Source organism: Hippoglossus hippoglossus, chromosome 24 (genome assembly GCF_009819705.1).
Source record: "Hippoglossus hippoglossus isolate fHipHip1 chromosome 24, fHipHip1.pri, whole genome shotgun sequence".
In the NCBI taxonomy this organism is placed as follows: Eukaryota; Metazoa; Chordata; class Actinopteri; order Pleuronectiformes; family Pleuronectidae; genus Hippoglossus; species Hippoglossus hippoglossus.
Window position 1 is genome coordinate 17,219,873 of NC_047174.1, and position 10,070 is coordinate 17,229,942.

The following is a 10,070-nucleotide window of genomic DNA, read 5'->3' on the forward strand; positions in this document are numbered from 1 at the left end:
TGCCAGGTCATATATTTATCTGTCAGCTGAATCATTTAAAAATGCAGTGATCAAACATCAGTATCAGCTCAACAGGAAGGAACAGAAACAGGGTGGTAGAAATATCCTGTCTTTTTCGCCTCCTGTTTGGATCAACCTCCAAAATTCCTATTCCTACATTTCCCATAATGCAACGTTATAGCAAAAGTTGTGAGCTTGGGTCTGAAGATTGTGTTGATTGCTTAACATGCCTTTGAAATAGCCGACCTGCAATGAATGAAAAATCGACACCATTTAAGAAAATAATTCAAACCTATATATAAGCCACACACATGAACAATAGTTAAAACAATTTGTTGGATTTTATGAAAAACATTGACTCTAAATTCTTCACTGCAGATAAACCAGGTATGATGAAGACAACTCCTCTCTGTAGCATAGACTGATTATAAAAAAGCTCTGCACAACATCCAGCACATAAACATTAGAAAGTGACAGTATATTGTAGAACTGTTTGAGAAGGAGTCACTAATGACGAGGAATATATCTGAAGTAGCTCCAGAGCTTTAACACGGGTGAAGAGAACGAAACATTATAAAAAGGGAGGGTTTACAATGGAAACTGTACTATTAATTGAGTTGTCAACGGAACGGTGCTTTTATTCTGAAATCATATCCGACCCGCTGTTACCGTAATACCTGGTGTATACACGTAACACTAAACAATGTGAGTTTGACAGTGTAAATATCTGCTGGTCGCTACACTCAGTCCTACCTGATCTGCCATCGACTCTGACAAAACAGAGGAATTTCACAACTTGGCCCTCTTCCTCTTTTACACACTCGTTTATCCTCCACTCACAGTTCCTGCTCAAACTCTGGCGACATCCACCACCTTCCAACTGTCTGACCACTTCTAAATCCCTGCTGTACAATTACCTACTACTTCTAATATCACAGCTAAACACAACATGTAGTACTGCTACCCAGTGGTGAGAGGCAACCGACTACTTTTACTGCACTTTAAATGCCCATTTACTAATGTGATATATGATATATATCAAGAGTGATGGTTATGTTGTTCCTTATGTTGCCTCTTAGATGATATATTATTTTCACACAGCTACATCTCATGGATATATGTGGATATATATTTATGCATAATACCAATTGTAAAATTAAATGAACTTATATTTAAATATCTACACAATACATCTTCTATATGATATGATATGCTATGACCACGTATGTTATCGATAAATATTTAAATAATATAGTCAAGTTGACCAGCTCTATACCTCCTGAGCCACAGCTGCCCAGTGTGCTACACTTTTTTAATTAATTAGGAGCTGTATTTCAGTGCAGTGCATTTTCTTCTTTGTTTTAGTGTTTCTATTTTTCTGCTACTTTATACATCTACAGTAATCCATTGCAGGGAGAAAAAACTATCTGCTACACATATTTGACAACCAACAGAGTAATATTTTACATTAAAAAATCATCTGTATTCCAATGTGTCCATAAGAAATATACATATATTTCTCTGTCACTGTTTTTGTGTTTTTCCTACTCCTTTAGAGAAGTCATGACCACCGGGATTTAACTTGTGGGCACCAAACAATCATTTGGGAAAACTCTTGGGTAAGCTCTATATTGAGTATATATATACAGTATATGACACTGTATTGCAGAATAAGTACTTCTTCTTTGATACATTAAGTGTGTGTTAATATACTTTTATAACTTCTAAACTTTATAAGAAAACACTTCTTGTAGTGGAATAGGCTACTAGTTTTTCATATATCTGTATTGGTACTGTCACACTGCAATCACAACATGTGCAACACTACTGCCTCAGTGTTTAAAATGGTACAGACCAAGCTTGTTTTGTTTGCGACATTAGTCTCCAAAAAATTGTAAATATGTAGAATCAGGAATGAAATGCAGCCTCAGGTATCTAAGGGAGTTACTATTTTATTTATAAGTGACTATTGTATTGTTGTTTAGTATTTATATGTTTCCTTGTTTTGTGTGATGTGTTTAAGAGGCTAATGTTCAATACATTTTCACTTATCCCTGTCTCTTTATGATCTTGGCCTGCTGTGAGTTATAAGTGCAATGTGTGCTGAAGTCATGGGTTTCATGTGGTTCATCATTGTGATGGATTGTGTACATGTACCACTGATCTTTTAAAACTTAAATAATAATATATAAAACACATTTTGCAGCTGTTACTCTGCCCTGGTGACCTGTAACTCAAATGTTCCTCCACATGGTGGGGCGCTCCGCCTGTGTCTGAAGGGACAGAGACAAAAAAAGAGAAACAGACTTTTCCTTCATTCAGATTTTTCAAATTTTATAGTTTCAGCACAAACTTAAAAAACAAACCAAATTCTATGTATTTATTATTACAATGATTGTGTTCTGTGGGAGGTGAATTGAAGATATGTACCAGTCTTCAGGGCAGTGAATCCTTACTCCAAAAAAACTTGAGTTTGTGGAGAAATATTTGTTCTTGTGAGTTTGGAGTGACTTTTTGCTCCAATGACATAACAACATCCCTGTCCTCCATATCTTTTATAAGCTGTCCATGTCTCGGTGGCTCTGGTCTTTAGATTCGCATGTCTCTCTCTCTCTCTCTCTCTCTCTCTCTCTCTCTCTCTCTCTCTCTCTCTCTCTCTCTCTCTCTCTCTCTCTCTCTCTCTCTGGTGTTTTTAAGTGTAACTGGTTAGGTGACGTAAACCGTGCGCCTCATCCTCGCGCGCCGTGAGCGCACTGGCGCTGTCAATCTTCCCTCTGCGGTTCAGGATGTGACGCGCCAGAAAAACCAGCGACACGATAAAAAAGACAGTACACAGTATTATTCCAACGAAAGCCCCCACTGACACCCCCGAGGGTCGTCTCGTTGGTTCGGGGTAGGGTAAATATGACGATGTAATTGGAGCTGTGGTCTCTGCTTCACCTGTGGAATCTTCGATTTCTACGCACATGTACTCGTTAAGCAGCTCGTATCCTCGATAGCACGAGCACACGTAGCCGCCGAATTTGTTTTCACAGCGTTGCTCACAATAGTTTTCCTCACACTCGTCAAGGTCAATGCAAACTGTCACGCCGTGTCTCTCCTCCGAGACGTAACCGTCGGGGCAGTAGCAGATGAGCGCGTCATTCGGGTCGCACTCCGCAGCGCACCGCTCCATCCCGCAGTGGAGCTTACACTTGTTCGGTGCCGCTGGATCCACTTCATATCCATCGTAACACGAGCACAAGTAGCTGCCAGGAGTGTTTTTGCACATGTGCTCGCAAGGGGCGGACGCGCACTCGTCCTGGTCCACGCACAGCCCGCCAGTCATCATGTATCCAGCCTTGCAGGCGCACTGGAACCCACCCACGGTGTTGACGCACATGAAATTCTCTCCGGGACACTGGCGCTGGTCCGTGCAGTCATTGAAGTCCACGCACGACCTGCCGTCCGCAGCCAGTTTAAAGCCGTGGTCGCACAAGCACGCGTAGGAATCTCCGGTCGCGTAACAGGCGTGCGCGCAGCTCAGGCTTTGGCACGGGTCTTCTATGCCCACTTCGCAAGTGACTTTATTTGCAGGGTTGACGGTTTGTCCCTGCGGACAGTAACAAGCGGGGACCTTGTTTGGGTCCGTTGCGCATTTGTGCTCACACCCGCCCTCGCTGATCTCGCAGCTCCAGGGCGCCTGCAGCCACTTCTCGGAGAAGCAGACGTATTTAATCTCAGATGGCCTGCGGGTGGCGGTGCTTCCAGGGGGCACAGACACCCAATCCTCGCCCCCAAACCCCATGGGGTTACTGTAGGAGACTGACTCGTCCTGTGCAAGATTCAGACCAGTGCACGGGTTACTGAAGTCGATCTCACAGAGAAACCCGGCCGCCTGCTCGCCACATGTCTCCTGGACCCATGTAAAGTCGCCCGCTCTGGAAACTGAGACGCAGCGATGAGAAGAGCAGCTGCTGTCAAAACCCGGCGCCCAGTTGAAGAAGTCGCTCTGACTGTCCTTGGTCACCCACTGGAAGCCCCTCAGTCCTGCACCAACGTCAGGACAGCCGATGCTTAAATGCAAACCGATCCAGAACCGCCCCGTCGAATTCCCCAACAAGATAAAAAGAACATCATGTGATACAGACGAGCGCACTGTCATTAAGTGGCCACCTTTAGATCTACATTGCCTCTGCGCTGTCGTGAAATCGCTGGATTCTTGGGCCACCGCGAAACACTTGGTCCCAATACAGTATCCATTATTCTGCTCTATCCCCCCGGTTCTTCCCAGCAGGAAAACCAACACGGCAGCAAACAGTCCCGTTACATCCCTCATGTTTGAACCTCTGTTGTTGTTGGAGCTGTGGCGCGGTCCTGGACGAGACGTGTTTGTTTGACAAAGTGTTTAGCTCGCATTTATAAACTAGCCCCTGCTCAGTGCCGGCGGAGGAAGGAAGTCCCTCTTAATCAGCCTGCCGGGGCCGCTCACTGTGTCTCTTCAAACTTTCTCCTCTGAACGGCGGACCACATCCCCAATTACTCATGGCTTTTACGCACGTACGTAACCAAGACGCGCGCACGCAAGAGGGGCATCTACACCAACGCCCCCTTCTCTTTTTACAGTTTAGCCCCTCCCAACTCCACTCAACACAAAATGTCAGTCTGAGTTAAGTTGTGTGGTTTTTGTTGAAAAGAGTTGAACAGGTGACGTCATGAAACTGTTCGTGCACATTTTCACTAGTTTGAACGCAATTATATCGGGAACATGCCCCCCCCCCCCCCCCACCATTGTCATCCATCTGACTACAAGCCACAATATTCAAACTCTGATAATAAACTCTTAATCAGTAAATTCAGATCATTATGAGTGGACATTGTGTAAATCATGGGAAGGAAAAAACTGTCCATGTGAAAATGTACATTTTTAAAATTCACTCTCAATCACAACATAAACGTGATGATAAGGGGCATAGGGCATTGCTTTGCATCTTTAGAAAAATCTTTTATGACTGGACGATATTGGGATTGGATTTGGTCAAACTTTAGCAACTGTTAAGCTTCTCATATTTAGGCAGCCACAATAATAAAAACAATTTTTTTTTCTCCCGACGGGCAGAAAAAAAGCCTTATGCTTTGCACGCATAAGGTTATAATGTTGGTCATGAGTCTTAGTCAGCTAAATGTAGATATTAGAACAGTAAAAATGTAAATAAACAGCAGCTATTTGTGGGTTAAATCTGCAGGGAGAGGTCAACAGAAGCCAGTGGAGGAAAAGGAACTGAAACAAAAGCTAGAAAGAAACCTTTTGGGTGTAGAAAAAAGGAAAGACATGCATAATTCAATGAATAAAAGAATGAATAAATACCTCCCCTCCGACTATCACCCAAACAAAAACAAAACCCCTGGTACTGGAGAATAATCAGAATACAACCTTTAGCTGCAATGTTTTTTTTAATTTACAGTATCATAAAATACAAATATAAAAAAATCTGGTGCATCAGGAGGTGCATGTGTGTAATTTCTGTTACATATGAATACATTAGCAGCACAGTTTTACATTCGTGTTTAGCAGATCCCTCAGCAGTAGCCTGGTACACAGTGAATAACATACAGCTTCATGATAATGTCAGTGGTAGCAAAGTACAGCCGGTGCAGCACCTCTGCATCATCAGTGTGATAGATTTGCACAGTAGACTTACTTAACTATTCATGATACACTTCTTACAGGTCATTCCTCATAAATTATGTCTTTTTTGGGGGGGATGTAAAATGAGGTATTTTCACAAGTCATGACATGAAGAATCACAGTCTAATCTTCACTAAACATATCTGAAACAGAATTTGGGAATTTCACATTTCAAATTTTTAATATATTCTACTTTTCTATTTCTCTTTGTGTAATATGATGATGAGAGGGAACCCAGCCATTGGTTTCAAGGTCCTGATGTCAGTTATTTTAATGATGAAAATGGCAGAATGTGAATAAACCACAGGGCAATAATGGTCCTGGGCTGTTTTGATAAAAACCTCAACGCATGCTGCCATGCATGCTTCACAAACAGATCCCGTGGAAACCAGTTAACACTATTAAAACTAGTGGTGCACCGATGTATCGGCCGTATATCGGTAGCGGCCGATATTCGCCTCGTTTACTGCCATCGGCGTATCGGTAATAAACTTGACTTTCACCGATAACATTGGCCGATGTTCATTGGTATGTTTTCTGCAGCCTGCCAATCTGGCATCCAGATTATGGTACACTGACGCCGGGTTTACACCGGGCGCTGAAGCGCCGCGCCGCGCAGCGCAGCGCCAAGGAAAGCCAGGCGCCTCCCATCCACCCCCCTGTTAAACCTTTGTGCGGTTCACATGGGCTGCGATGCGCCGCGCCAGCGCCCTTCACCGATGGTTTCGGCGTGCGAGCGAGCGTATCGCGCCAGGAAACAGACTGAAAAATGATTTTCAGTCTAGCAAGCTAAAGGCTTGCTTGGAGAATACGTCATTTACCCCCGACACCTCCTATTGTGTTGTGTTGCACAGCAAGCTAGTAGTAGCACTGCATCTTGACTTGAATTTATATGGCATTCCCTAAGGGTTTATGCTAGTGTTTTGTAAGGCTGCATTGCAAGCATCTGTTTACAGTTGAGATGATGTCTTGAGTAGGCCTGGTGATACTGTTCAATGTTTGGCTGAATAGGTGTCTATGTCCATCCATGGCATCTAAAGTTACACTTGTCACTTTTTCTGTTTTTCATATTATTCAAGTAATAAACAAATATCGGTGTCGGTATCAGCTATCGGCTAGATTGTTGTTTTAAATATCGGTATCGGCCAAGAATTTCCATATCGGTGCATCCCTAATTAAAACTAATAGTGGTGGTCCAATGTCAGTGCTAACTAATGAGAGACTTTCTTCTTCTTTTGGGCTTTTTTTTATCGATAATACGTCCAGTGCGACCTTATAAAAAGATGAAATACAGTATAACAGCTGATACGTGTAATAAAACATTAAATGCAAAGTAAAAATGTTGAGCAAAGACGAAGGCACATTTTTGTGCTATAAAGAATTAAATATAAAAAGCTTTGTGTGTCTATATATAAATACATGAGATAATCCACACACTCCAGTGACCGTAACAAAACCTATGATTTACAATGATGGAGTTTTAACACTTTTAAGGGAACTGCAATCAGTGTTTAGATGTAACTAAGTATACATTCACTTTGTACATTTGTCATGTGACTTTACTTAAGTAGATACATTTACGGGTCATTTTAACTTTTATTCTGCTACATATATGAGCAAATATCTGTACTTTCTTATTCAATAAATGTAAGGAGCTTATTGTGTTACGTGTGTGGTACTTTTACTTTTGAGTACATTTAAAATGTTTAAAATGACCCCTCTTACTTTTTAGTACCATTACTTGACACTGTTTTTTTCAGTGTAACTGCATCTTTTGTTTGATATATATTGTTCTGACTGCAGGAAATCCAAAAATGTTCCATCTTAGCAATATAATAGGTGAACGTTTATAACCACGATGCTAATTAACAGCCAATTCCATATAGAAATCTGTTACATATCCAGGAAGCATGAAGCTGTTTCTCCTTAAAGTCTTATTTGACCTCATCCATCGCTGCTGTAAGAGATACTTATGAACGCTTTCTGGATGAGTGTGAAAACTAAAAGTCCCATATGCCCGCTCCAGATCACAGTCTTTGCAAGTCACCTTTGAACTGTTTGTCGAAGGACAGCCTCTTGTAGGTCTCCGTGGTCACCTGCTGCAGGTAGAAAACATCTATGTCTGGACGTCTGAAGGAGGAGAGCTCGAACCTGCCGCAGCGTTTCACAATGGTGTGCACCACCACACACAGCAGCGCCGCGCACAGTGCCATGAACACGGTGATGCCCAGGACGCTGCCGGTCCTGATGTAGGAGGGCACCGCGGCTGGGTGAGCGGTGGCCGGTACGGGGTGTAGAGGAAAAGCGCCTGACCCGCCGTCCTCCTCCTCGGTCGGCACACACTCGAAGTTCCCCTGCAGCCTGTAGCCCTCGAAGCACACACACCTGTAACCACCGAACGCGTTTTCACACTTGTGGTCACACTGGCTGTCCCCCACACACTCATCGATGTCCGTGCAAATGGCCGTGCCGTTCCTCATGTCTCTAATGTAGCCCTCGGGGCATTCGCAATCGAGCATGTCCGGGCTCTGCACATCTTTGTCGTCTGTGCACACGGCCTCACAGTCTCTCTCAGTGCAGTGTCGCTTGCACTTGGTGGGGTCCTTGGCTGACACCCTGAACCCTTCCCTGCACGCACACTCGTACACCCCAGTGGGCTTCACGCACAGCATGTGCTCGCACATTATGCAGATCGCAACGTCTACGCACGCCCCCTCCTCCATATCGAAGCCATCTCTGCACCTGCACTCGAACCCCCCCTCTGTGTTCAAACACTCCTGGCCCTCGGCTGTGCACGGGTCCCCCCCCTCCTTGCACTCGTCCACGTCCACGCAGCGTTTCCCGTCCTGCGCCAGCTTGTAGCCCCTGGCGCACCCGCCAGCGTGAGGAAAGCCATCCGACGGGTCCTTGGCGCAGGTGATGCTGTTGGGGTGGAGGGCTTGTCCCTCGGGGCAGATGCAGGTGCGTGTTGTTTGGTTGCAGCTGTGCTCGCACCCGCCCTTAAACACCTCACAGCCCCAGGGAGCGCGCGCCCACACCCCCGAGGCACACACATGTTTCGAGTCCAGATATTTTCCACCGACCTTGTCCACTACAGCGATGGTTCCTGGTGGAAACGCTTCAGAGTCGTTGACGTCGAAACCCATATGAGTGGTATACCTCACCTGTGCGCCCCCGTCCGCCTTGATGCGACTGCAAGGATCCTGGAACGTGTACTGGCACAGAAACCCGTCCAGTCGGTTGCGGCACTGCTTCCCGGACACCACGATGTTCCCTTCCCCCGACATGGAGACGGAGGAGCAGTTTCCAAGATCTGCCGGGGCTTCCTCTGGCTTCCTGCCGTCGCCCTGCAGCTCCAGCCAGTAACTCCCGCTATGTCCGCTCAGTGGACCCGTTAATGTCTCCTCCGCTTGTTCCGGGCGGATCGTGAGCAACTGTCCCCCCTTGCCACTGCAGCGTCTCTGCGCCCCCGGAAAGTCCTCGGATTCGCGTAAAAGCACAAAACACCGATTGTCGGCGCAGTGTCCGTGCAGGGCGAGCACCGCGTCCTCCAGCCCGCAGAGGAAAACCACGCAAATCAGCAGAGCTTGTGTTGTAGGACTCATGATGTCGATGTTAGAAAAACCCACGATGGTGTGAAACTCTGTGCTCGACGATCCGAGTCTGATCCAGTGACTGAGAGCTGAACATAGTCCCCATTTATAAAGGCCTCCAGCTGAGTGTGTTTTTTTTGTAAGACCAGGCGAGGAAGGAAGTTCCGTCCTGGTTTGTGGTTTAAGCCCTGGTCTGATTGCTCAACCCCCACACTTATCAGAGAGAGACTAGCCCACCAACACACATAAACACACACACAGACACACCCACACTGGAGTAGAGGGACTTTTAATAAGACGAGTATGCGCCCAATCCCATGAGATGAGTAAATCTTGACCTTCTTTATCTAGATGATAAATTGAAAGTTTAAGTCTCATGGGAAGAAAGATATTTACCAAACATCCAGCTCTCACGGAGCTCATGCTCCTGTATAATCTTTATTTTGCACAACCCTCATACACGATTAAATTTCTGTCAAAGTTCTTTCAGTATTTTAAGCTGATTATATATTAATTTTACACTTTCCATAATGTCATCATGTCACATTGTAATGCTTAAAAAGTGCGGCTCTGGATAAAGCTAAAGGAGAAAAATGTCTTTGAGGCAGAGCCCAGTGTATCATCACAGGTAAATCTATATAATATTGTAAATAATACTGTGTACAGATGGTAAAATAATTCTAATAAAAATAATAGATCATACTCAGCAATGCAATAAAATAAATCAGATAAAAGAATAACAATAAAATAAAAACACATAGAAATTAAAAACTATAAAAATGCCATACAGGTGACTTTTAATTGCTGTT

The 10,070-nt window shown here is 44.5% G+C and overlaps 2 protein-coding genes and 1 long non-coding RNA gene across 4 annotated transcripts; 1 reads left to right on the plus strand and 2 right to left on the minus strand.

Annotated features, from left to right (window-relative positions):
• Positions 1-2,313: 2,313 nt before the first annotated feature.
• thbd (thrombomodulin) lies at positions 2,314-4,674 on the minus strand. Of its 2 annotated transcripts, none has more exons than XM_034580319.1 (2): positions 2,670-4,674; positions 2,314-2,589 (listed from the first exon to the last, which is right to left on the minus strand). In XM_034580319.1, the coding sequence occupies exon 1, from the start codon at positions 4,316-4,318 to the stop codon at positions 2,693-2,695; it is 1,626 nt and encodes a 541-aa protein (XP_034436210.1). In that variant the 5' UTR covers positions 4,319-4,674; the 3' UTR covers positions 2,314-2,589; positions 2,670-2,692. The 2 variants fall into 2 exon arrangements, with proteins under 2 accessions (XP_034436210.1, XP_034436211.1); XM_034580320.1 differs by having other exon boundaries at positions 2,314-2,586; positions 2,667-4,674.
• Positions 4,675-4,956: 282 nt separating this feature from the next.
• Positions 4,957-5,464, plus strand: LOC117758468. Its single transcript, XR_004613294.1, has 2 exons — positions 4,957-5,016; positions 5,200-5,464. It is a non-coding gene; the product is annotated as an uncharacterized LOC117758468 (long non-coding RNA).
• Positions 5,465-7,267: 1,803 nt separating this feature from the next.
• On the minus strand, positions 7,268-9,448 carry LOC117758467 (thrombomodulin-like). The gene has a single exon (XM_034580174.1). The coding sequence runs from the start codon at positions 9,271-9,273 to the stop codon at positions 7,696-7,698; it is 1,578 nt and encodes a 525-aa protein (XP_034436065.1). The 5' UTR covers positions 9,274-9,448; the 3' UTR covers positions 7,268-7,695.
• Between the last annotated feature and the right edge of the window lie 622 nt (positions 9,449-10,070).